This window comes from Lolium perenne, chromosome 3 (genome assembly GCF_019359855.2).
Source record: "Lolium perenne isolate Kyuss_39 chromosome 3, Kyuss_2.0, whole genome shotgun sequence".
NCBI classification, from domain to species: Eukaryota; Viridiplantae; Streptophyta; class Magnoliopsida; order Poales; family Poaceae; genus Lolium; species Lolium perenne.
Window position 1 is genome coordinate 215,294,148 of NC_067246.2, and position 26,654 is coordinate 215,320,801.

The following is a 26,654-nucleotide window of genomic DNA, read 5'->3' on the forward strand; positions in this document are numbered from 1 at the left end:
GAAGATATTGAGTCAAATCAACAACTTCATGGCAACGATTCTGTGGTTTGATACTATAAAGACTAAATCGAATCGCCGTGAAAAGTACAAAAACCGTAATGTATTTAACTTTTTCAGTCGTGGACTCGTGGTATAGATTTCCCCCTTCTTTAGGCCGAAGAAGAGAAAACCAAGACTTTGTGTTCGTCCACAGACCGACCTAGACCGGCCCAACCCAGCCCACCTGCCCCGCGTACTTCCACCTTCGTCTCCCACTGTCGCACCCGGCTGTGTACCACCACCATCACCATCAAAGGGGAACGAGCGCCGCCGATAACGCACGCCTCCCCCAGCCGGAGCACGAGGGGAGCGCCGCCCCGAATTCCTCTCTCGCATCCGTCGGTCCCCTACCCGTTGCTCCTTGGCTTCGCTGGATGGCGTCCAGCGGTGACGCGGCCGGAGTTGTCGGTAAGCCCTAGCTCGCTCCCCGCACCGCTCCTACTCATCTCTCCTGCTGCCTGCCTTCCGCTCCCCATCAGCCGCCCAGCCCACAAATCTATCCGTCCAATCAGTTGCGGATTCGTTCGCTGACGCCGTGGATCCGTTCCCGTCCGTCAACCCACGGCTCGATTCGAGTCTTCCCCGGCTCGCGCGCGGGCGGGGAAGATATTTTGCCGTCATCAAGTAGATGGTTGAGGGTGTAAACTTCTGCTGCTAATAGTAGCACTCTCTTAATTTTAGAAGCAAAAAGAAAAGGAAAAAAAAACTGGAATCCACCAATCCTTGGAACTATATTAATTTTTATTGCTTCCACACTACATTTCCACTATCGTGTAGAGCTTGTGAAGAGATGTACATTTTGGATGTTTGGTATAATCACATTTCTGTGATTTCTTAGCTGTCTAAGTCTTGAGTAATCTTCTGATGTGCTACAGCAGCCAAGGGAGATGGTATACTAGAGTGTAGCACAGCATTAGGTAGAATCCAAGATATCTGAGATATTGGCATTCGAGATTGTGATAACCTACTCTGCAGTAGTCTGCGAATATCCTTTGGTTATCGTCCGACTCCTAATTGCTTATTGGAGTCCATCGTATGGACATCTACCTGGCTCTGTGCATGTGGGTTAATTTTTTGAAACTCATTTGTGTAGCTGTCCTCGCATCAGATTTGCTTTGCTTTGACATGCCTATGCGGAAGCTATTAAGGCTTTTGGAAGCCAACTATTGGTACTTACTTGCATAAAAATATTTCTCTAGTGCCGAGGAACTTCAGACTCCTGGAAGAGCTTGAGAGAGGAGAGAAGGGCATCGGGGATGGAACAGTTAGCTATGGAATGGATGATGCTGATGATATATACATGCGCTCTTGGACAGGAACAATAATTGGTCCCCACAACGTGAGATATTTCTGCTCGCTTACTCTTGTTCTCTTCAAATATGATTGTTACATATCTGAGTCTGTGTTTTTTTTTTGTTGACCTATATTTGGCTTTGTAGACTGTCCATGAGGGCCGAATTTATCAATTAAAGCTTTTCTGTGACAAGGACTATCCAGACAGGCCACCGACTGTTAGATTCCACTCAAGAATCAATATGACCTGTGTAAATCCTGAGACTGGATTGGTATGTCACTGTATCCGTGCGACTGAACATTTTATATCACTTGTTCTCCTTTTATTTCAAACTTAACTTGGAGCAAATGCAGGTTGACCAAAGGAAGTTTAACCTGTTATCCAATTGGCGCCGGGAGTACACAATGGAGAACATCTTGATACAGCTTAAGAAAGAAATGGCCACATCACACAACAGGAAATTAGTGCAGCCTCCGGAGGGAACATTCTACTGAAAGCGCCGTTTCACCTGCCATCTAAGAACTCCCGCAGTTCTCAATTTAGATATTGCATAAGATCAAACCTTAATCCAGCATTTGGTGAAAACGATTGTACTAGAAACTTTGCCATGTCCTCGCATGGTTTGTGTGTCTTATCTTGCTTTCTTCTATAGTAGTAGCTGCTATGGCATTATCACCTGGGTAAACCTGTGCTGTAATGACGCAATTCAGCTTCAGCTATGTTCGTAAAAGTACCAGTACGTTGCTTCTTTCTTGGATTGCAAGTGCTATGCTTGGTTATTTTGTCGGTAAGACCTAATCTTGCATGTGAAACCTTGGTGCGTGTGATATAGAGAGTACCTAGTGTGCCAAAACAGTACATCACAAGTGATTAGGTGTAGTTTACAAGTGATTATGTTGAATGCACTAGTAGGTGTTTTCAGAAGAAGACTACTTTTTCCCTTGAACTGACATAATGCCTCCAAGAATTCGACCGGGGGACAGCAATCTGCGACAGCCAAGGCTGTCATAGCGGAGCGGGCCGGTGGGTTCTAGGCCAGCACAAAGTCGTCATGGATCCATGACGTGCAAGACTAACCGTCAGCCCGGCCATCTGTGACGCGAGGTTCGCCATGGAATTCCAAACCGTAAGCAACACGTCTCTATGACGGTTTTTGCACATTCGCTGACGAACTAAAATCGTTATGGACTTGCGAACTGTTTGTAGTGTATAACAAAGTCATTGGAGAGAAGAGGTAACCACTTTTCCTCAAATAGCATGTATGAAACTTTCTTGTGATGCTATGCATACGACCAAACGCTATGCAAAACATGGCTCCCAACAAGGAAATAGAATCCCATGTGGAATTAGGGCATGGTAAACAGGTGGTGTGCTAACCTGCATGTCTACATATGTATGAGGAATGAACAACTTAGGATGGAAGGAAAATGGAGGAGCAATTTCGCCACACTAGACCCATACATTCTTAATTGCGTTGGAGAGCGTGCAACACCATTGCTCATGTGATCCACCTTCTGGATCTCAATACCACCATGACTTTTTCAGAAGCTCCCGACCTTCAAGATAGGGGTTTCAGGATGGTGATCTATCCTGGCTTGATGGTCTCGTGTGAGGGGTTTTTAGTTCCTCAAACCGCCTTCCTTGATAGCTATCTTCGCAAGTTGACGCTACTACGTCGTCCGTGTGTCAAATCCCAACACAAACATGTACGTGACGATGAGATAGAGAGATACACCTCTAGGAGCTCCCCCATACGCACATTTCCAGACTTGAGGCTTCTAGTAGTCATATGAGTACCAACAATCGTGTCATTACAATTGTGTGATGACACAAACAAAAAGTCATGCCTTAGACCAATATAGTTGTGTGATGACATAAAACACAACAACACTGCTCACCTAGCTTGAAATGTATATACCAACTTGGACCCGTTCATATCTTCAATGGCGTTTGAAGAGTTGGTGCATTGATCATCTTTATTCCGAGGTCCAAAGTTGCAAACAAGACTTGTTTGAAATAGCGGGATATTATCTTGATGAATCTTCAGAAATAGATGTGGATCACTCTAAACTTTTAGTTATAACCTACAACATGAATACATATAGCAACTAATTCGTCCACAAAGATGTGAATGCTATCTTGCAACAATCTTTGTTCCCTAAACCTTGTACTAAGTTCATAAAAAGGGCTATTCTCATCTAAAACAATTAGACAACTTCTATATCGTTCTAGACTTCTAGTTGTAGATGCAATTAGAATTTGCAATCCTCCAACGATCTCGGGCCAATATAGTAGTACCGTATATGATCACTAGAGTGCTATTGCCCCTAAATGGTCTCTTGTGAACTAGTAGTATCCATTCCTAAATCACATATGAGTGCTCTTGCCTGGAAAATAAAATTCATCCGGTCGACTTAATGAAATTGATCTTGCATGATGAGTATTGGCTATAAATCGGTCCTACACCTACGTACTAAGAGCATCTCCAACAGGCGCTTTAACTTTTGGCGCTGTAAAATCACTTTACAGCGCGCTCCATCCATATTTTGCGCGTGAGGGCATATTCACCTCCAAAAGAAGCTCTAAACCTTGGAGCTGTAAAAATCCGTAGTTGTTTCTACGCGCGACTTATATAGCGCGTTCTTTCCGGCGCGGTAGATATAGTGCACGGCATAGCGCTTTTGCCCCAAACTGTATTTTACACCGCCGGTTGCAGCACCTGTTGGAGCATCATTTTACGCCCACGTGTTAAACCAGTCAATTTTTTGAATACAGCGCGGGATAGAGCGCTTGGAGATGCTCTAAATCTAGTGCTCTCGTCTGCGGCTATTTTCTGCATCCCACGTGCCTATTTGGAATGGCTGCATCTGCACGCTACGAAACACGACATATCTCAACCGTTTATTCAAGATTGGAAACGTGAGAGCAAGATGAAGATATACCATGTCACCGAAGACGTCACCAAACCATCCAACCCTATTAGGTCAGCTCGGACCCCACCCATCCACACGTCCAGTTGACCCCACACCGACTAGAAACCCCGTACCCCACACGCCAGATTCGCGTCAGGCCTGGCCCACTTGTCCACGAGAGGGCCCCGCCTTTTCCGAATCCAACAGGAGACCAAAGCGGAAAGAAGGAAACGCCAAAAATTTGGACCCTTTATTTCCCCTTCCCTTCTATTCCTCACGCTTTTCATCGCAAAAATCTTTCTCACTCCGGAATCCGGACGCACCCACGCGCGCACCCCAAAAAAAACGCGCCCCGCCGCCGCCGCCGCCGCCGGCGACCGCATTTTCCGCGTCCCCCTTCCATGGCGGAGGGCTCATCCAGGCGAGTGCGCCGCCCTCCTCGGTTCTCCCCCCTGTTAAGGTTTGGCGGAATTCTGATGTGCCTCTGTTTGGGATTTTTGTTTTTTCCCGCAGGAGTTTCTCCTTCGGGGGAGGAAGCCTGGCGTTGCACGACCCCGAGCCCGAGGTAGTCGAGGTGTCGCCGGAGGTGGCCTCTGGATGGACCTCCGTCCGCCAGAAGCGGAAGCGGGCCCAGGTCAGGACGAACCCGGAAAGGCGGCTCCTTCCTCTACTCTCTTCTATTTCCTCCCTGTTACCGTTTTGCGGACTGCTCGATGCTCGATAGGGAAATCCCAACCCACGGGCATGTTTCGGCGAGAACTAGGGTTGCTATGGAATTTGGTGTATCTAGGTCACGTTTGAATTACCTGAAGAATGATGTTTGCACGATCTGTACGAGTTCTGATTATAGCTTCAGGTGGCTGGTCCCAGTCCCCATGTTTCTGCCGGTCTGATTGAGTGCTGTACTGGTTATGCGAATGAGTTTGGTGTGATTGTTCGTTCGGTTGGTGGGATTTTGGCCTAATATGAATGGTCGGGCATAACCTGTCATTTCTATCTGAAAATGATCTTTTTTCTCGTGTTGCAAAATTAAAATAAGTGCGTCATTGTATTTTATATGTTGGAAGTTCAGTTAGCATTTTTTCTTGTAGTCTATCCACGCATATGTTTTCTTTGCATAAAACTGTACATAGGTTAGACTTCATTGTTCTTCACCGTGGTTCATGCTGTTAATGTACTACACAACCTTTTTTGTTTAAACTATGTTACACGTTTAATCAACAGGTTGTTCCTTGTGAGATAATTGAACTTGATGATGATCCTGATGTAGTTACAATCCTTGAAGCAAAGATATTAGATCACAAGAATAAACAAGCTGTTGGTCATCCTATGAATTGGCAAGAGAATGCAAAGGTGAATCCTTTGAGTACTTGCTTACTTTTGGTACCATCTGGTTACTATAATCAACCAATGATTAATATATGCTTTTCTTCAGAGTGGTTTTCCCGAGGACATTGCGTTCCCAAGTGCTATTCCTGCCAAAGTAGGTTTTCCGTGGGATGGCCTGGGAACTTACCATGGAGGTGCCAAACTTCCAATTTACGGCTTGCCTGCCGATATTCCTGGCCCAAGTTATTTTCCTTCCTACTCATGGAAAAGCCTAGGAACTTACCATACAGGTACAGTACCTCCAGCGTATCTTAATGGCGTTTTGGGGGCAGTTGAAGAGGAAGATTATGCTTATGATGAAGATGAGTTAAGTAATTACCTGTACAACAGTCCACCGATGGAATATGGTGGCAGCTTTGACTTGAACGCGGATCATTACATGGGCTTTCCACCTATTGAGGGGTCATATTTACCGAGGGAACATGTTGCCCCTTCTGATTTGACGCAGCAGCAGAAACAAGTTAAGATTGTGGAGAGCGAAGTTGATGAACATTATAAGGCATTTAAGCAGTTTGATACTGTTGGTGACCACAGTGATCACTTTTACTTGAAGTTCAGGGCAGTTAAGAAGGTAGCGGTTTGTACTTTGGGCATGCTGTATCTGCTTTGTACTTTCTCAATTCAATACTCTCTATATGCGAAAATGTAGTGTATATTAGTTTTTTTCAAAAGTCAAACACCATAAAGTTTGACCAAGTATGTAGAAAAATAATAACATCTATAATGTTGATATATTTTTCTACATCTTTGGTCAAACTTTATATTGTTTGACTTGTGAAAAAACTAAGATGCACTACATTTTGGCATAGAGGGAGTACTTCCATTCCTGAGCTATTGTTTTAACAGCCGTATATCTGCATTCGATCTTCTTGATTCAATACTTTCAGCACATAGCATATATCTGCATTCTATCTTCTTAATTCATTTCTGATTTGTCATTTTAACAGCCATTGAAAGAATGGGTGAAGAGAATTCAGCATGAATGGAAAGTCATAGGGAAAGATTTACCAGGTAAGGGGCAATATCTTTATGGTCTTTTTGCTGAAGACGTTTCACATATAATAAAATTTTGATTTTTTTCCACTGCAACATTGGCCTTTCCTTTCCTCTCTTTGTGTATCCACAGCTAGCAGGTGAGCAGAACTGGTGATTCATGTTTACAACTCCATATGCATGTTTAACATGACTTCGAGTTCAGTCTAGGAAAACATGTCCTTGTGGGATACAACTTAGTGGAATTGCAGTAGTTTCATGTACTGACTGCTAATTTTCTTCAAATTGAACAGATACAATATTTGTAAGAGCTTATGAAGACAGAATGGATCTGCTTAGAGCTGTCATAGTTGGGCCTGCAGGCACTCCTTACCATGACGGCTTGTTCTTTTTTGATATCTATTTCCCTTCCCAGTATCCATCTAAGCCTCCAGTGAGTACTTTTTCATGTCACCTACACACATTATTGCCCATTCTTCAGTTTCCTCTCTATGCTAAGCATGTGTGTTAGAATGTGAGATTTATGTATGACTATTCTTTTCAGCTAGTGAATTACCGCTCTGGAGGTCTGCGGCTTAATCCAAATCTCTATGCCTGTGGGAAAGTGTGCCTTAGCCTATTGAACACCTGGCCCGGTAGTGCGTGTGAGATGTGGAACCCATCGACATCAACTATGCTGCAGATCCTGGTCTCCATTCAGGCCTTAGTGTTGAATGCTAAACCTTATTTCAACGAACCTGGTCATGCGGCGTATGCTAACACACCCGGCGGGGAGAAGCAATCCCTTTTGTATAATGAAGAGACGTTTCTGCTATCCTGCAGAACTATGTTGTATTCGCTTCGCAACCCACCAAAGGTACTAAGCTATCTACTCCCATATCATATATTCCCTTGCTAGTTTTTTTGGATATTGGAAATATATCGCCGTCCCTGTTGATAGCCCACTCCATTTGGCTGACATATGACACACTGTAAGCACACATACCATTCCAGCAGACAAATGGGTAGCCGATGATTTATATCAGTGCACGATTTTTAGGTTGAGTTTGACTGCAGTCCACACATCATCAATTCTTTTGTGCCGGGTACCAGTTTTTCAGTTTTGTTCAAATGGTGTTAGCCCCACGCCCTGCATCCCACGTTCCACTACAAGAAGTTGGGTTGTTCAAAAAGTAGCTCAGATTATTAACTTGCTTTATTGGCAGAATCTGTGCAATTTTTATGGTTGAATCTTATCACCTAGGAGATATGGACCAGTGTTATTGTTACCATATGCATTAATGTGTTTTTTTCACATACCTCAAGGGGAGACTATAAGACTTAGTGGATGTCTATGTACCTTGAAAATTCTTGGCACGTTCTGAAAGAACTAGCTAACAGGGGTTAAATCTAACCACATACAGTTCTAGGAGGCAGTATAAGTTACCTTTTGAAGCAAAATAGCATTAACAACCAGCTCCAAGATCGCTTGGCTAGATATGTAGTTGTGCATATAACAAAAGAATAGATGGAATGCCTGGAAATGTTGGCCCCATTAATAAGAGGTATAAACGTAAAACAGTGTCGTGGATGAAAAAGTAATATGGGATCCGATCCAATGGCTACCACCGCATTCATTGGGACACACCATGGCTGCAAATGTACATACGATGTCGGAGAATTTCGTTTGTGCAGAATGTTATGGGTGAACCTGTTGTGCTGTGAATGATCTATTTGTTAAACGTTGACCAAAGGGGGACGGATCCCTCCCTAGGCTGTCTGTTGTTAGGTAGAAGATGAAACCTCTCCAGCGGTGGATTATACGCGCTAGATAGCACCCCGTTTTAATTCGGTCGCACCTGCGACTCGAACCCGGGTGGGCGAGCTCAACACCGTGAGCACAAGCCACCAAGTCAGCGCTTGGTTCTCGATGATCTATTTGTTTCTTTCGAAGACTTGATGTTACATGCAAATTTGACCTGGTTGCAACGTTTTGCAGCATTTTGAGCACTTCATTGGTGGCCATTTCCGAAAGTATGGGCGCGACATCCTCGTAGGATGCAAAGCTTACATGGGCGGTGCCCAGGTCGGATGCCTCGCTGGAGATGGAGTGCAAGACGTCGATGAGGGTGACAAGAGCTGCTCGCAAAACTTCAAGTGCTCACTGGAGACGTTATTTAAGGGCCTCGTGGATGAATTCACCAATTTAGTTGTGGATTGTCATGAGTTCCAAGCCCAGACTGCGACCTCTGTAGTAGCTGCAGCTGACACCACACTGAGGCTATAATAAGCATAGTAGGTGATCCCAAGTAGGAGATTGACAAAGTTTTGTTTTGGTGGAATATAACCATATAGTAGGTATTAATTGGTTCCATCCTCGGAAATATGATAGGAGAGCACAGGGCTCGCATTCGTGTGCAACTGATCTGTGTAGTCCTCTTTTGCAACTATCTGAACAGAAGTTGCAGCTATTTATCCAAGAGCAATTGATCACCGTTTAGCTGGTCAACCTCGATTTATTATACGGAGTAACTCCGGAGATGAGTTGCTCGTCTGTAGCACGGCATGTGTGTTCTGTCTGTCTCTTTCAGGATCTGAAGTCGTAGAACTGCTGGAGCTGGTGATTCTGTCATCGTAGGAGCGCGGAAGACACTGGTAGTCACACCCGCATTCTGGGCAGGAAGCTTCTGACAAAGTTTTTCTTGGATTACACGGTCAGTATTTCTAAACTGGAGAAACCTGTTCGCTGGGACAAGCTGATGGTTGCTCCGCTAATTAATTTGCACATGGTGGGCAGGGGCGCAGGGTTCCAAGAGTCCGCTTGAGTTCAGTCAAGGACAACTATCCAAAGGGTTGACCCGTTGACGTTTACTTTGAATACCATGGCAAGATAAGTCTCTTGGACCCATTGGCCATCACATTATCTGTTTGCTGACTGCTTTTATCTTCCCTGCTGGACACTGGTGGTCACAAGATAACGTACTGATAGTATTTTCTTCCATTTTCCACCGGGAAAAGGACATACATGCAAGTTGCAATACTGAAGTTAGAAAATTTCGAAAAATGTGTATAGAAACGATTGTTCCTTCAGTCTAGATCGGACTGCAAAGTGCAAACCAGTGGTCTCTAACAAGTCAAGCAATTCCACCTTGCAGCAGCAGCTAGCATCTAGTCCACTCAGCTACTAACTTCACTATAAACATATTACAGGCGCATCCTTGATCTTCCTCCTTCCACTCCCAGCTAACCAGCTCAACCAGCCAAAAATGGCGCCACCACCACCGAAGAATCCCAACCTCTACGCTTACCACCTCTGTTTCCTTCTCCTTGTGTCCACCACCACCCTCTCCGCCTCTCTCACCACCTCATCCTACTCCACCGTCTGCCCCTCCCTGAAACCCGCTTCCGACAGCCACACCGAGGTCGACGACTCCCTGAGCGGACAGTCTCTTCTCCCCTGACGATGACCTCTACAACAGCTACCGTTCGTTTTCCCTTGTCCCCCATGGCGCCTCCTGCACCAACAACCAAACTATTGTCCATCTCACCGCCACCCTCACTCTCACCGGCCCGCGCAATAGCAGCTACAGGAACGGTGGACGCCGCTATAGTTACACAGTCACGGAGTCCATCTCGTTCTTCCTCGACGGTTACTACTCCTCCGTCTCATACGAGCTCTGCATGGCCGGGACGGGCACCGAGGTAGCCGCCGACGGCTCTCTCAAGCGCTACCCAGAAGTCGCCCTTCGCCTCCGCGTCCCTAGTCCTCCCAGCCTCGTCGACCCCTTCCTGGTCGGCAGTCTCGAGGGCTTTGCCGACTTTGGGACACACCACCTCCTCGCGTACGCTGAGGGCGACGACTACAACTACAAGTACAACTCCAAGCCTGCAACCTGCAGCCCACCGGCACAGGCAGCAAGGGGCTCGCTCCAGGTGCTCGGCAACAACTCTGCGTGCGCCCACCTAAAAGAACAGCTCACGACCTCGTACAGGCTGGAGCACGGGGGCACCCCGCTTCTGCAGCGGCTGCGCGAGCCTAGGATGCACATCAACCAGATGCAGTGCACCGCTGATGGCGCCATGCGTGCGTACATGGTGTTCTCCAACGATACCGAGTCGACCAGGAGGGGAAGGTACCACCGTCAACGCCGCTTCTTCGTAGACGAGGAGGCTGCCGTGGCCGATGGGCAGTGGGACTCCGATCGGGGCGTTCTCTGCCTCAGGGCATGCCGGGTGGTGCGCTTAGCGCCGTCTGCTTTGGCGGTGCGAGAGCACGAGTGCGGGATCAGGATGAGCTTCTGGTTCCCGACAGTGTGGACATTGCGGGACCGGAGCGCCGTGGCCGGGATGCTTTGGATATCGACACAAGAAACCACGGGCAACAACGACGACGCTGCACTGTCCTCCGGCGCAATATCTGCATCGAGCATCGATGTCACCGACAACCACAAAATCAATTTCACCGATGTGAAGTACAACTACAACGACACGATGCTTGAGGAGGCAAGGAAGCATTACCTGAAAATCAACAAGGAGAAAATCAAGGGGCCAGACTCGTTCCCGACTAACTATACTTACCGTGACTTTGAGTTTCGTTACCACGAGCATGAGGTGGGGAGGGGAGATGCCTACCCAGTCACAATCGGTTCTGTGATGGTGCATGGGGAAAGGCTGGCTGCCGATGATTCTTTCTCCTAGCATCCGATGGTTGACTCGAAGCACAATCTTCTGAATGTGAGCTACGACATACACCAGCTTGCTCCACCTGATGATTGGGTGTGTCCTACGAATGGGTCTTACTCAGTTACCCTTCAGGAACGATGAATCTCGGCAGAGGGTGTTTATGATCCGAAGAGGGGCCTCCTGTCTATGGTTGGCTGCACAATGGTTCGACTGACTGTCGGATACTTGTAACCGTGCAGTTTGCCTCCCTTGAGGCAAGGGGGCAGGGGCACGGCAGGGGAGTAATCAGCAGCCTCAGAGAAAGGACCGATCGTCTTTTCTTCGAGAAGACCGACATCTATTTGTATGGGATGTACTCCAACGAACTGTCGGAGGCAATATCAAGGATGGATCTGGAGAGCATCATGCTGGTGGCCTCCACCACGCTGTCTTGTGTCTTCACTGTCTTGCAGATCCTCCACACCAAGAAGAACCCCGAGGCAGCCCGGGGAACTTCGATTACAATGCTCGTCATCCCCGCATTGGGGTTCCTCACCCCTCTCGTGCTCAACTTTGAGGCCATGTTCAAGAGCAGGAGGAGCCGGTACTTTGCATACTCGATGGGCGGGTCGCTCGAGATAAAGGAGGTGATGATGAGGGCGCCTCTTCTGATCGCCTTTGTGCTGCAGCTGCGCCTTGTTCAGCTTGCGTGGTCCGGTCGTCGGAAATCAGCCGACGAGACGACACCTTCACCCGCTGCGTCGGAGAGGATTGTGCTGCAGATATGCCTGCCGCTGTACATGGTTTGAGCAGTTTTGGCCGCAATCGTCCATGTGATGAACGTCCGTGCCTCAACCGAAGATCCAATAGTCGTTCGCATCGGCAGAGAGGCAGCCACGATTTGGGAGGGACCTCGTGTCATACGCGGGGCTGGACGGCTTCCTGCTCCCTCAGGTAATTCTGAACGCGTCCTTAGGAGGCTCCGGAGTTAGAGCAATCTCGCTATGGTTTTACATAGGGTGCACCATGAACCGCACGATGCCTCATGTGTATGATGTAGTCAGGGCCTCAGGGGTCAAATCTTCGAGCCGAGCATAAACCCCTCTGACCTATATGCCAGCCCTCGTGGCGACCTCTTCGGTGTCGTGTCTAATGAAGTTGGCACATAAAATTTATTTGCCAAAAGAAAAACCAAATCAGATGAACTCCACCCTGGTTCCGCCTACGGCCGTGCGTGCACGTTCTGCCTGCCTCTGCTCGTCTTGTGGCTCCTTCTCGACAACCAATTCTGGCCACATCTTCATGGAGCGCTCATGTATCTTTTTTTCGTGTAGAGCACGCGGCCCGCGGAACCTGCGACCATGCAATTTTGTTTTGAACTTCTTTTTGAGATGCCGTATCTTCTGGTAGATGGTATCCTTATCAAGTTTGCCGGTGCGCAGGAGCGGGGAGCCATCCCCCTCTAACACCGTAAGGACTTCCAACGCCGAGGGCATTGTTCCTGAGTTGATGGTATCCACCAGTTTGAGTTTGTCCTGGTTGCACCATGTGTTGTACTTCTTGGACCTCTTGGACCTCTTGGTGGAGGTGTCGTCGGGTGAGTCGCCAGAGATGATGTTGTCGGGTGAGATGCCATATCTTCTGGTAGATGGTATCCTTATCAAGTTTCACCCGACGACACCATCTCCGGCGACTCACCCGATTACACCTCCACCAAGAGGTCCAAGAGGTCCAAGAAGTACAACACATGGTGCAACCAGGACAAACTCAAACTGGTGGATACCATCATGAAGCTGCGTGAGAACAACTCAGGAACAATGCCCTCGGTGTTGGAAGTCCTTACGGTGTTAGAGGGGGATGGCTCCCCGCTCCTGCGCACCGGCAAACTTGATAAGGATACCATCTACCAGAAGATACGACATCTCAAAAAGAAATTCAAAACAAAATTGCATGGTCGCAGGTTCCGCGGGCCGCGTGCTCTACACGAAAAAAGATACATGAGCGCTCCATGAAGATGTGGCCAGAATTGGTTGTCGAGAAGGAGCCACAAGACGAGCAGAGGTAGGCAGAACGTGCACGCATGGCCGTAGGCGGAACCAGGGTGGAGTTCATCTGATTTGGTTTTTCTTTTGGCAAATAAATTTTATGTGCCAACTTCACTAGACAAGTAATACTCGTATCGTGCCACACTTAGACTTTGAGCAAAATATTTTATACATATGAAAGAATCTTTTTTGTTCGTATGCTTTTTGTGAAGAACTTACAAAGCAGCAGTTTAAGATGCTTTTTTTTTTCTGGTCGTCGCTAGCTAAAAGCACGCAATATATCAAATTTACTTTCCGAAATATGCCACCTTAGTTAGTGCTAAATATCAAGCCAAATACTTCTCCCAAAATCATTTCTTGCACATAACTCCATTTGCAATATATAATCACAGAGGATCTCTACCATCAGTGATGGTGTTGGCTAGGAGAAACAAAACCTGAAACTTTCAGAGAGAAAGAGACCCATGGTTATGCGTTGCTGGAAAACGTAGCAACTTTTCTTATCCTTCTTTCTCGCTATTTATTTAGTACAAAGAAGTGGTGTCAGGTAGAGATCGGACCAATGGTCGAAGACAAGTCAAGCAATACCACCTTGCAGCAGGTGGCATTCACTGATTTCACTCCACTCAGCTACTACTATAAACACATCACATGCGCATCCTTTCATCTTCCTCCTTCCAGTAGTGCGTGTGAACTGGATCACCGAAGAATCCCAACATGGCCCGGTGGTGCGTGTGAGATGTGGAAGTGAAACCCATCGAGTTCAACTATGTTGCAGATCCTGGTCTACATTCAGGCCTTAGTGTTGAATGCTAAGCCTTATTTCAACGAACCTGGTCATGCGGAGTATGCTAACACACCCGGCGGGGAGAAGCAATCCCTTTTATATAATGAAGAGACTTTTCTGCTATCCTGCAGAACTATGTTGTATTCGCTTGGCAACCCACCAAACGTATTAAGATGTCTACTTCCTTATCATATTTTCCCTTGCAAGTTTTCTGGATACTGGAAATATCTTGCTGTCCCTGCTGATGGCTACGCCCACTCCATTTGGCTGACATATGACACACTACCGTTCGAGCAGTCAAACGTGTTAGCCGTAATGATTTGTATCAGCAAATGCTTTTGGGCCGTGTCGGCACACATCATCAGTTCTTTTGCACTGGGCATCAACTTCTCAGGTTTTTTTTTTAAATGTTGTGAGCCGCACGCCCTGCATCCCACGGTGCACTACAAGAAGTTGGGTTGTTTAAAAAGTAGTTCAGATAATATGTGCAATTTTTTGTGGTTTAATCTCATCGCCTGGGAGCCAGATCCTTGCACCATCTTTGTGGACCAGTATTGTTACCACATGTATTAATGTGTTTTCTCACATTACCACTAGGGGAGACTAGAAGGATTTGTGGATGTCTTATGAAAGGAATAGCCAACAGGGGTTGAATCTAACCACCTGCAGCTCTAGGAGGCAGTATAATTTACCTTTTGAAGCAAAATAACACTTACAGCCAGCCCCATGATCGCTTGGCTAGATATGTAGCGTATAACAAAAAATAGATGGAATGCCCAAAAATGTTGGTCCCATTAAGAGATAAACGAAATTTTTTGTAATAGATGAAAAAGAGTGTAATGGATGAAAAAGAAAGTGTAATTGATGAAAAAGTAATCCGGGATCCAATGGCTACCACCGCATTCGTAGGTACACAACATGGCTGGAAATGTACATATGATGTCGGAGAACTTCGTTTGTGCGGAATGTGTTCGGTGTTGTGCTGTGAATGATCTATTTGTTTCATTCAGAGACTTGATGTTATATGCAAGTTTGACCTGGTTGCAACATCTTGCAGCATTTTGAGCACTTCAATAATGGTGGCCATTTCCGAAAGTACGGGTGCGACATCCTCGTATGATGCAAAGCTTACATGGGCGGTGCCCAGGTTGGATGCCTTGTTGGAGATGGAGTGCAAGACGTCGATGAGGGTGACAAAAGCTGCTCGCAAAACTTCAAGTGCTCAGTGGAGATGTTATTTAAGGGCCTCGTGACCGAATTCACCAATTTAGCAGTGGATTGTCATGAGTTCCAAGCCGAGACTGTGAACTCAGTAGCTGCAGCAGACACCACACTGAGGGTATAATAAGCATAGTAGGCGATCCCAAGTAGGAGATTGACAAAGTTTTGTTTTGGTGGAATATAACCATATAGTTAATTGGTTCTATCCTCGGGAATATGATGATAGGTGAGCACAAGGTTCGCAACCGTGTAAAACTAATTGTAGTAGTTCACATGAATACCCTTTTTGCAACTATCTGAAGATGTGGCACCTATTCATCCAAGAGCAACTGATCACCGGGATTCACAGTAATTCAACCTCAACTCTGGAGATGAGCATAACTGCAAAAGGCGCGTCTGTAGCATGGCATACTTGTTCAGGTGTTGTGTCTATTTCAGGACCTGACGTCATGGAACCGCCGGAGCTGGTGATTCTTTGGTCCTAGGAGCGCGGGCGTCATTTTCAGAGGAAGCTTCTGACAAAGCTTTTAAGGGATTACCCAATCAGGTATTTCTGAACTGGAGTAATCTGTTCGCTGGGACACGTTGTTGGTTGGTCCGCTAATTAATTTGCACATGGTGGGCATATCCGCAGGGCCGCAAGAGTCCGGGGAGTTCAGGCAATGATAAGGATCGAAAGGTTTGACCGTTGACGTTTACTTTGAAATACCATGACAAGATAAGTCTGTCGGACCCATTGCCCATTATACTATCTGTTTGCTGACTGCTTTTATCTTCCCTGCCAGACACTAGTGGCCACAAGATATTAATATTTTGTTCCATTTTCCTCCGAAAAAAGGTGACATACATGCAAGTTGCGCAATATAAGTTTTAGAAAATTTGAAAATAGGAAAATGGGAATAGAAATGTATGGGAACCTACAGGCCACGATCGTTTCCTTCAGTCTAGATCGGACAGCAAATCAGTGGTCTCAGATAAATCAAAGCAATTCCACCTTGCAGCAGCAGCTTGCAGCTAGCATCCAGTCCACTCAGCTACTGAACACACTAAACAGAGATCCGCTATAAGGGCATCTCCAATCGGGTGACCCATCCCGCGCCCGCGCGTCCGGATGGGTCTAAACGGACAAAAACGCGGCCCAGCGCGCGGACCCATCCCTAAAACGGACGGCCGCGGCGTCCGGGACGACCCAAATCCGGCCCAAATCTTGGACGAGTTTGCGTGGCCGTGGACGCGAAAGGCTGGTCGCTCGCGTCCTCCCCTGGCCCGCCTGTCTGCCTCCCAAAACAGAAACACTCCACTGTACTCCCAAAACCTAGAGATGGCCGACGAAGCGACTGCCGCCGCCACCGCCACCACCGCCACCATCCGAGAGGACGCACTGCCCGCGGCCGTTGCCGCTCCTGCCGTCGAGGCGGCTCCTGAACTGGACGCTCCGGTGGTCGTGGAGCCCGGGCCGCCGACGAAGAAGGCGAAGCCCGACCTCACCGCGGAGCAGAGGGCGATGGAGAGCAAGAAGCGGGGGGTGCGGCGCAGGGCGTGTGATCTGCGGAAGAAGAACGCCGCCGCCGAGGAGGAGCGGGTGCGGGCAGCGGAGCAGCTCCTCGAACTCCAAACGCTCGCGAAGACCACTCTCCTTCAAGAGCAGCAGGCGCAGGCCATGCTCTTTTACGGCCACGCAGCGCTCGGCCAGCACATGATCATCCCCGGCACCGGCGCGGCCTCGGGGGGGAGCTCGTCCTCGTCCGTGACCCGGCCCTTTCCTCCAAGTTCAACTGCCCCACCGACTGCCCCGTTTGGGACGAAATGGGGGCGCATTCAGGGCGGCAGGCGTACCAGTCACGGGATGGGTCACCGGAGGTGGGCGAGTCCATGACGGGGCCGTCACCTTCGTCCATTGACCTGAACCGTGCGCCGGCGAACTCCAAAGGCCCCAAGAACACAGAAGCTTGCGATGGCCGGTGCACGCAACTTTGTTCGACGATATGTCGGCCGCGCGCTGCGATCACCGTCCACCGTGCGAGCCCCTCCGTCTTTCGCGCGAGACAATGCCGACGACCACTGCCATATCCTTCGACATAGCAGGTTCCCCAGCCACCTCCCATTGACACACGAGGAGGGCACAAGCGCCGGTCCCGGCAGCATAAACATCGCGGAGGAGCCGTTGTTCGGTGAGGCCCTCACACAAGCCGCAGCTGCACAAGCTCGAGCCCGCCGGGTAAGCAAACGAACCGGCAACTACACGGAGAAGGAGGACAAGGTGCTCGTCGATGGATGGTTGACCATCGGGCAAGATGCGTTGATGGGTGCCGAGCAGAAGGGGACCGCATTTTCTGGCGCCGGATCTATGAATACTTCCATGAACATCGCAAATATGGACAGGAGACATTTGAGAGCGACCGCAGCGAAATATCGCTCCAAAAGAGGTGGGGAGCAATTCAAACGGAATGCAACAAGTTCCAGGCGGCGTATGATCACGCGAAGCGGGTCCCCGTTAGTGGCATGGGTGTGAAGGACTTGGTATGATTCTTAACCTCAACTTATTCATCCGATGTTTGCACATCTGCTTATCGTTGTTGTCTCACTTTGCTCTAGGTGTGGCGAGCTTTGGAATTCTACAAAGTCAACAATGGAGAGAAGACCTTTGCCTTCCCTCATTGTTGGAAGGAACTCCACGGCACCCCCAAGTTTCAGGAGGGGTACGAGGGGTACATGGCGACCTTGACTGGCAACAATCCCGCCAAAGATGCCACTGTCATTGACCTTGATGGTGGGCAGCCTTGCGGTAGCTCCGCTTCTCGTGCAAGTCGTCCACGCGGCCACAAGTCAACGAAAGCCGACATGAAGCGTGATGCTTCGTCCATGCTATTGTACGGCACTTTGAAGGAGATGCATGCGGACAGAGAGGTGTCCACGGACAAGAGGGATGAGAGGAGGCGCCGGGAGAAAGAAGAGGACAGGAAGAAATTCTTTGATGTCCAGCAGAAGAAGCTTGAGATTGAAGAGGTCAAGGCCAAGACCAAAGCTAAAGAACTTGAGCTCAAAGAGAGAGAACTTGAGCTCATAGCAATGGCAAGGGCCAAAGAGGTGGAGCTGAAGGCGAAGGAAGTTGAGCTCAAACGCCAAGCCGAGGACAACCTCATCATGAACGCCGACTTGACCAACATGAGCGAGGCAAAGAGAGATTGGTTCGAGAAGAGACAGAAGGAGATCCTCGAGCGCCCAATTTGAGTTAGACAATCTCAATTGTAATTTTTATATTTTTCTCAAACTATGGCCCATTTTATTTGATTTATCATGGTACATTTGATAATATTTTATGCTATTTGATAATATTTTATGTTTATTATATATTCTTCTATGTTTACGAGATATTATTCTATATTTGTTAGACATTGTTTATAAGGATCTGTGGCCAGAGGACCTATTTTCCAAAGAAATAGGCCAAATGGCCAAATGGGTGGCCGCTGTGTTGGGCGCAGCGTGCGACCCAAACGGACGCGCGGACGCGGGGCTCCGTCCGCGCGTCCGCTCGGGTACGCAAACGGCCCAAAACGGACGGCCCAGCGCGTCCGTTTGGGTCGCCCGGTTGGAGATGCCCTAAACACATCACAGACGCAATCACACAGGCGCATCCTTCGTCTTCCTCCTTCCAGAGCTCCCACGAAGCTAACATGCTCAACCAGCCAAAAATGTCGCCACCATCACCGAAGAATCCCAACCTTCATGGTTACCACCTCTGTTTCCTTCTCCTCGTGTCCACCACCACCCTCTCCGCCGCTCTCACCACCTCATCCTACTCCTCCGTCTGCACCTCCCTGAAACCCGCTTCCGACAGCCACACTGAGGACGACGACTCCCTTTCACTCACCCGCTCCTTCCAGATATCCATCGGTTACTTTTCTGGAGGCGGTGCAGACAGTCTCTTCTCGCCCGACGATGACCTCGGCAACAGCTACCGTTCATTTTCCCTTCTCCCCCATGGCGCCTCCCGCACCAACAACCAAACTCTCGTCCATCTCACTGCAACCCTCACTCTCACCGGCCCGCGCAGGCGCAGCAGCACCTTCCGGATCAGTGGAGAACGCTATAATTACACAGTCACGGAGTCCATCTCCTTCTTCCTCGACGGTTTCTACTCCTCTGTCTCACACGAGCTCTGCATGGTCGGGACGGGCACCGAGCTTGCCGCAGACGGTTCTCTCAAGCGCTACCCGGGCGTTGCCCTCCGCCTCCGCGTCCCTAGTACTCCTAGTCTCGTTGACCCCTTCCTGACCGGCAGTCTAGAGGGCTCCGCCGACTTCGAGGCCATCCAACTCCTTGCGTACGTCGAGGGCGACGACTACAAGTATGGCCCCGAGCACGCGGCCTGCAGACCACCAACACATGCTCCAAGGGGCTCGCTCCAGGCGGTTGGCAACAACTCCGTGTGCGCCCACCTGAAAGAACATCTCATGACCTCCTACAGGCTGGAGCACGGGGGCGACCCGCTTCTGCGGTGGCTGCGCAAGCCGAGGATGCACATCAACCAGATGCAGTGCACAACAGATGGCGCCGTGCGTGCGTACATGGTGTTCTCCAACGATACCGGGTCAACCCGGAGGCGAAGGTACCAACGTCAACTCCACTTCTTGGTAGACGAGGAGGCTGCCGTGGCTGATGGGCAGTGGGACTCTGATCGGGGCGTTCTCTGCCTAAGGGCGTGCCGGGTGGTGCGCTCGGCGCCGTTTGCTCTGGCGGTGCGAGAGCACGAGTGCGGGATCAGGATGAGCTTCTGGTTCCCGGCTATGTGGACGTTGCGGGACCGGAGCGCCGTGGCCGGGATGCTTTCGACCTCAACACAAGGAACCAAGGGCAACAACGACGAGGCTGCACTGAGCTCCGGGGCCATATCCGTGTCGAGCATCGACGTCACCGACAACCACAGCAACAACTTCACTGATGTGAAGTACAGCTACAACGACACGATGATTGAGGAGGCGAGGAAGCATTACCTTAAAATCAACAAGGGGAAGATCAAAGGGTCAGACTCATTCCCGACTAACTATACTTACCGTGACTTCGAATTTGGTTACCAAGGGGAGATGGGGAGTGGACAAGCCTACCCAGTAACAATCGGTTCTGTGATGGTGTACGGGGAAAGGCTGGCCGCCGACGATTCTTTCTCACGGCATGCCGTGTTTGACTTGAAGCACGATCTGCTGAATGTGAGCTACGACATACACCATCATGCTCCACCTGACGGTTGGGTGCGTCCTACGAATGGGTCTTACTCAGTCACCCTTCAGGAACGACGAATCTCAGCAGAGGGTGTTTATGATCCGATCCGGGGCCTCCTGTCCATGATCGGCTGTCTAGAGCACAACGGTTCGACCGACTGTCGGATACTTGTAACGGCGCAGTTTGCCTCCCTTGAGGCTAGAGCGCAGGGACACGGCAGGGGAGTAATAAGCAGCCTCAGAGAGGAGAGCGACTGTCTGTTCTTCAAGAAGATTGACATCCATTTGTACAAGATGTACTCTAACCAAGTGTCAGAGGCAATATCAAGGATGGACTTGGAGAGCATCATGTTGGTGGCCTCCACCACGTTGTCGTGCGTCTTCACCGTCTTGCAGATCCTCCACACCAAGAAGAACCCTAAGGCAGCCAGGGCAACGTCGATAACCATGCTCGGTATCCTAACGTTGGGGTACCTAACACCTCTTGTGTTCAACTTTGACGCCCTCTTCCTGAGCAGGAGGAGCCGGTACTTTGCGTACTCGATGAGCGGATCACTCGAGATGAAGGAGATGATGATGAGGGCACCTATTCTGATTTCCTTTGTGCTGCAGCTGCGCCTCCTTCAGCTGGCGTGGTCTGCTCGCCGAGAATCAGTTGACCAGACGATGTCGTCAACCGTCGTGTCGGAGAGGATTGTGCTGCAGATATGCCTGCCGTTGTACATGCTCGGAGCAGTCGTGGCCGGGATCGTCCATGTGATAAATGTTCGTGCAGCAAGGGAGGACGCACTAGTCGTTCGCATCGGCGGAGAGCCAGCCACGATTTGGGAAGACCTCGTGTCATACGCGGGTCTGATACTAGACGGCTTCCTGCTCCCTCAGGTAATTCTGAACGCGTCCTTAGCAGGCTCCGGAGTTAGAGCAATCTCGCCGTGGTTTTACATAGGGTGCACTATGAACCGCGCGATTCCTCATGTGTATGATGTAGTCAGGGGCCAGATCTACGAGCCGAGCATAAACCCCTCCAACATATACGCGAGCCCTCGTAATGACCTCTTCGGTGTCGCGTGGGACATTGTTATACCCTGCGGAGCAGCGTTGTTAGCTGTGCTGTTGTTCTTGCAGCAGCGGCCTCGAGGCGCCACCTCCCTACCTTCACAGAGATCAGGTGGATACGAGTTGGTCTCTAACCTCTAGCTCAAAGAAGGGCAGTACTTCTTCAGAGAAAATGTACTGCAATATATTGTTAAAGGTCTTGTTCATATGATCCTTCAACATTTTATCGGGAATAAAGCTGGTGTCACCTGTCACCTGCTGTGTGGATCTTCTCATCGCCGGTTTGCTGTTCACACTGAACCTATTCTTTTAAGCAAGAGCGGCCAGTCGAGGTGCTAAACAATTGTCCGGATTCACAGTAAATCAACCTCGATTATTACAACTAATGTTGGAAAATGTCGATGTCATTGGGGGGGCAGACTGACACTGGTCAAAACTGTCTTGGCGGCGATGCCTGTGTTTCAGCTGATTGCTCTCCTTGTACCTCAATGGTTCCTTCGGAAGCTTCAAAAGATCATCAGGGCATTTCTTTTGCAAAAGATGACGCCACAGGAGGCAAGTGTCCAGTCAATTGGATCACAGTTTGCTCACCAAGGCGTTTTGCTGGACTAGGCATTACCAATCTTGACAGTCACAGTGTGGCGTTGCGTGTTCGATGGCTGTGGTGCGTCAAGTTTTTGACGCGTTGGCGGTCTTCCAGATTGGGGATGGGGCTCACCAGCTTCTGGCACGACTGTTGGCTGTTTGATCGATCTCTTAAAGAACAGCTGCCGGATTTGTTCAAACATTGCATGAAGAGGAACCTATCTATAAAAGATGCTCTCAACGAACAACGATGGATAAGTTATTCTCGAAAAAAACAACGATGGATAAGGCACTTAAAGAGCAGCCTCTCTTAGCTGGCGATTCTTCAATTCATTGAGCTCTGGGAAAAGTTGCAGGCAGTACAGCTTAATGCCGGAAAAAAAGACAATATTTCATGGCGTTGGACCTTAAATGGTCAACTCTTTATTACCAGCTGCAACCTGAAAGAAGAATCAACTCTGCCTTGCCTAATACTGTCTGGGATTTGGATGCCCTTTTGAAATGCCAGTTCTTTGAGCGCTCCCAATGCAGAGAAATTGTTTGCATCGGCGCAAGTAGGAGGGCTCCTCTCGCCTCGCTCCTCCTGGCGACCGAGAGGGGCAAACCCTAGCCGCCGCCGCCCCGTCCGTCCTCCCCCCTCTCTCCCTCCTCGTCGCCCCCCTGAGGTGCTGCCGGCCGAAGGCCGCGGCGCCGGTGAAGGGGGCGGCGGGGATTTGGCCCTCGGCTGCGGCCCCCGGCGCCTAGCACAGCCACATGGAAGGAAGGTGGCCGGGCTGGGCTTGCCGGGGCTGAGGCTGCTGCCCGGCGACGCTTTCCACCCCCGACGCGTCTCTGCCTTGGTCGGCGACTCCGGCAGCCGCTCCTCCGTCAGTGGCGGCGGGTGGCTCTCGGGATCTGGCGGCTCGGTGGCGGCGGCCTTCGGTGCTGGAGGGGCTGCTGGTGGTGGTCTCGGCGGGGGCCCTGGACGCCGGAGCGGCGGCTCCGGATGGTGGCAGCGGTGCCGTCTTCTTCGCGGCGGGCGGTGGACCGTGGCCCTAGCCGTGTGGGCGGCAGGGTGGCAGCGAGATCTAGTCCGGGGTGTCATGGCGGCCGGTGAAAACTGAACCTCGACCTCGGTCTTGGCGGATGATGGCGGCGTCGGTCGATGTCGTTACCTTGTCGAAGGCGTCATCTTTGCCCGTTTTGGCACTACACTCGGCGGGTTGGGGATGCGCGGCTGCCGGTGAAAACCGTGCTCCGACCTCGGTTGGCAGACGATGTCGATGTGTCGCGCCGCTACCTTCTTGAAGGCATCGTCGTCGCAGTCTGCGATCTCTCACTCATGCTGCTCCGGGGGAAACCCTAGGTCCGGGTCTCCCGGATCGGACGATGGCGGTGCGCCCTGCGTCGTTCGACCTCTTGGGGCATCGTTTTTGGAGCAGCTGCTGGATGTTGGCGGATGTTGGTGGAGTGGTATTCATCTACCACATTGTTGGGCGTTGAGTCTCGGTGGCATGGTGCTGCAGGGCATCGACGACGGATGCGGGATGATGTATGCGTGCAGGATGGTGGAGCCGTCTGGTGTCATGGTGGCATCGACGGCAGGTCTTGGAAGGTTAATGCGATGATCTCTTTTGAAGATGGAGTCGAGAAAGACGGCGGTAGCAACTTTTGTGGCGTGTGCGTTGGCGTGCGCGGAGAGTCTGCTTGACTGGATGTGCTTCTCATCTGCTATTGAGCGGTTTGGAAGGACATTTGGTTTTTGGATGATGTGAGTTGGTGTATTGTCACCTCATTCATCCTACTGTAGGTTTAGTGAGGTGGTTTGTAAGGTTTTGTAAATAATCTAATAAAAAAAGGCGTGTGCATCCTGATGATAACCTTTTCCAGCGAGTGATTCAGTGCAACCCGGTGTGCCCATTGCGCAACGTTGAAGCTGAGTTGGCCCTGCACCTGTTCGCCTAGTGCACTTGCTCTTTTCAGGTTTGGGCTTTGGTTCTTCATAAGATGGACATAAACCTGCCAGTTCAATTGAGGATAGTACTGATCTGCTTCAGTGGTGGTCAGATCGATCGACCGGAATTTGGAACGCTCTTGTCACTCTTGTTTGGTGGACAATTTGAATAGACAGAAATTCTCGCATCTTCTCCAATCTGTTAGAGATGTATAGACCTCTTTCTTGTATATCCCAGTGACAAGGTATTAACTTGTCAATGCCTACAAGTAGTAGACTAGGGTTTCGTTGGATGTAGAGGGCAAGTAGATCTCGAAGGTTTCAGCCGAAAAGTGCTCGACGAAATAAAGCTAGGGTTTGCTCAACAATGATTCGATATATCTCTGGTCCCTCGACTCCCCCTTATATATGAGGCGGAGCCGATGGATTCATATTGTACAAGTTACAGAGTCCGGGGAGGTTTCTAACTCATCCCGCAAGATTACATACAACACTTATTATTACAACTCTAGCTTTTCTTAATAATATCTTTTGGGCTTCCGAGTCTTCATATTCTTCGAGTAGTGGGCCTTCAGTAAACCCCGGGTACTATCTTCGGCAGGCCCATTGGGGATGCCTATGTCAGTAGCCCCCGAGATTTTGCTTGAATCGTAGAGTCAGGGAAAATCTCCACGGTTTATTTTCACTTGACAACTTTAACTTTTCTGTATTTCTTCTCACGAATTTCTATATTGTACAGGGATAATGGTAGTTGGGGCTAGTTCATCTGACGGATCAGGTACTAGTTAACTGCTCTAGTGGCAATCCGCAAAAACCTACTTCAAGATCACGTCCCTGGACATGATCTCGGGATACTGGTGTAAACTTCGACAGGTGCCGCTTAAGGTCTTACCATTCTGTCGAGTTCCAGTCAAATTTATCGGGTACCTAACGCGTCCGTTAGGATTTTTCTTCGTATCTGTTGATACGGATAAAAGTAGCAAACCGTAGTCATAGACGGTGCCACGCCGCACAGAACGGATCTGGGGTCTTACCTTCGCAGTGTTTTGCGGCATTTAGAATTTATTCGCAACTTTTGGCGTTCTGAGAATATATTGTCGAGTGCTTATTCGGCTGTTGGAATAGCACATTTCATCGAGTCAATTTTTGACTTATATTGCTCTCCCGATGGGAGTATATGTAGAGTTATCTTCATAACTCGAAATATGCTCCTTTTTTTTTACTTTCCTTCTTTCTCTACTTCTTTTTTTTTCTCTTTGATATTTTTCATCGGGCACGCGAACAGCGTTCCCGATGGGAGTAGCCCCCGAGGCTACAACCAAGGACTTGTGCTTGGTTGTAGGCTCAACATTGTAGTGCACCATGTCGCTATATTGTCATTCTTTCTCGATATTTTCTTCTTTTTATCTCTCGGGTGCGCGAACAGCGCTCCCGATGGGAGTAGCCCCCAAGGCTATGATCAGATGCTTGCGTTTGATCATAGGCTCCCTCAATTTCTATATTTTCATACTCGAGACTTCCTATTTTTTTTAAAAGTAGCCCCCGAGCATTTGGACAAAAACTTGTATTTGATCAAAGGCTCCCGAAGTATTCAATAACTTCTTCTGTCGCCAATCCTCTTTTTTGTTTCTTGTCGAAATTTTCTCCCTTGGTCGAAGTTACTTCATTGCCGTTAATAGTCGCAATTTTTCTGCCTTGTGGGTCCATTGTCTCCACCACGTTGAGACGTTGTGCAAGTGGGGGACACACGTCCTCCGCTTTTCCTGGCGCACGTACTGTAGCGCCTGTTCCGTTCCATCCCAGTAGAAATACTTTTTTACCCTTCATCTGCAAGATCTTTTTTCACCGCACGATTTCTTCATCCAATGGTGCATTGCTTCGCCAAATTCCTATATAAACCTTTCTTCAACCTCCGTTCGCACCTTCGCTTGCGCCGCACCTCTGCTCCCCTTTGCAAAAACTTCTATTGCGCCCAATTCTCTCTGAGCTTCACCTACGCACGAGCTTCGCTCCTCCGGTGCCGTTGATGCCACCACGCGGACGACTCACTCGCCACAGCACTCCGGAGTCCAAGATGGTCGCTGAAGGCGTCGAGTGGGAGAGATCTAAAATCTCCAACCAAGACGTCAATATGCTGAAAAGGCTGGGCCTGACGAAGAAGGAAGGCGCCATCCGCTTTCCCAGTGAAGAAAGCTACCCTTCTCCGCCAATGGAGTACCGGGTTAGTTTCGTCGACCATCTCATCCGCGGTCTTTCCACCCCAATCCACGATTTCCTTCGTGGCCTCCTCTTTGTCTATGGGATTCAGCTACACCAGCTGACTCCCAATTCTATTCTCCATGTCGCCATTTTCATCACTCTCTGCGAGTGCTTCCTCGGAGTCCCTCCTAACTGGGCTCTGTGGAAGCGCATCTTCTGTCTTCGCCGCAACGGCTCCCACAACGCCACTTACAACATAGGTGGCGTTGTTATCTGCGTCCGTACTGATGTTGAATACTTCGACGTCAAATTCCCTGACTCTGTCCAAGGGTGGCGCAAAA

General features: G+C 49.4%; 3 protein-coding genes and 1 pseudogene across 3 annotated transcripts; all 4 read left to right on the forward strand.

The window, feature by feature from the left end:
* Positions 1-255: 255 nt before the first annotated feature.
* LOC127343325 (ubiquitin-conjugating enzyme E2 variant 1C) lies at positions 256-2,081 on the forward strand. The gene is made up of 4 exons (XM_051369439.2): positions 256-447; positions 1,239-1,378; positions 1,479-1,604; positions 1,687-2,081. Exons 1-4 carry the CDS (start codon positions 414-416, stop codon positions 1,825-1,827), a joined length of 441 nt encoding a protein of 146 aa, XP_051225399.1. The 5' UTR covers positions 256-413; the 3' UTR covers positions 1,828-2,081.
* A 2,434-nt stretch (positions 2,082-4,515) lies between these two features.
* LOC127343328 (putative ubiquitin-conjugating enzyme E2 38) lies at positions 4,516-15,616 on the forward strand. The gene is made up of 9 exons (XM_071828321.1): positions 4,516-4,666; positions 4,759-4,879; positions 5,470-5,598; positions 5,681-6,205; positions 6,582-6,645; positions 6,921-7,060; positions 7,172-7,483; positions 8,606-9,585; positions 15,158-15,616. Exons 1-8 carry the CDS (start codon positions 4,647-4,649, stop codon positions 8,891-8,893), a joined length of 1,599 nt encoding a protein of 532 aa, XP_071684422.1. The 5' UTR covers positions 4,516-4,646; the 3' UTR covers positions 8,894-9,585; positions 15,158-15,616.
* Positions 9,582-12,578, forward strand: LOC127343327 (uncharacterized; annotated as a pseudogene).
* Positions 15,617-18,906: 3,290 nt separating the features above from the next.
* Positions 18,907-22,690, forward strand: LOC127343326 (uncharacterized). The gene has a single exon (XM_051369440.2). The coding sequence runs from the start codon at positions 18,996-18,998 to the stop codon at positions 21,735-21,737; it is 2,742 nt and encodes a 913-aa protein (XP_051225400.1). The 5' UTR covers positions 18,907-18,995; the 3' UTR covers positions 21,738-22,690.
* The last annotated feature ends 3,964 nt before the right edge of the window (positions 22,691-26,654 follow it).

Coding starts and splice junctions, on each gene's coding strand:
- LOC127343325 (XM_051369439.2), top strand. CDS start 414: ATGGCGTCCAGCGGTGACGCGGCCGGAGTTGTCG. Junction 448..1,238: donor TGACGCGGCCGGAGTTGTCG/GTAAGCCCTAGC, acceptor ATATTTCTCTAG/TGCCGAGGAACTTCAGACTC. Junction 1,379..1,478: donor CAATAATTGGTCCCCACAAC/GTGAGATATTTC, acceptor TTGGCTTTGTAG/ACTGTCCATGAGGGCCGAAT.
- LOC127343328 (XM_071828321.1), top strand. CDS start 4,647: ATGGCGGAGGGCTCATCCAG. Junction 6,646..6,920: donor CATAGGGAAAGATTTACCAG/GTAAGGGGCAAT, acceptor CAAATTGAACAG/ATACAATATTTGTAAGAGCT. Junction 7,484..8,605: donor CGCTTCGCAACCCACCAAAG/GTACTAAGCTAT, acceptor AACGTTTTGCAG/CATTTTGAGCACTTCATTGG.
- LOC127343326 (XM_051369440.2), top strand. CDS start 18,996: ATGCTCAACCAGCCAAAAATGTCGCCACCATCACCGAAGAATCCCAAC.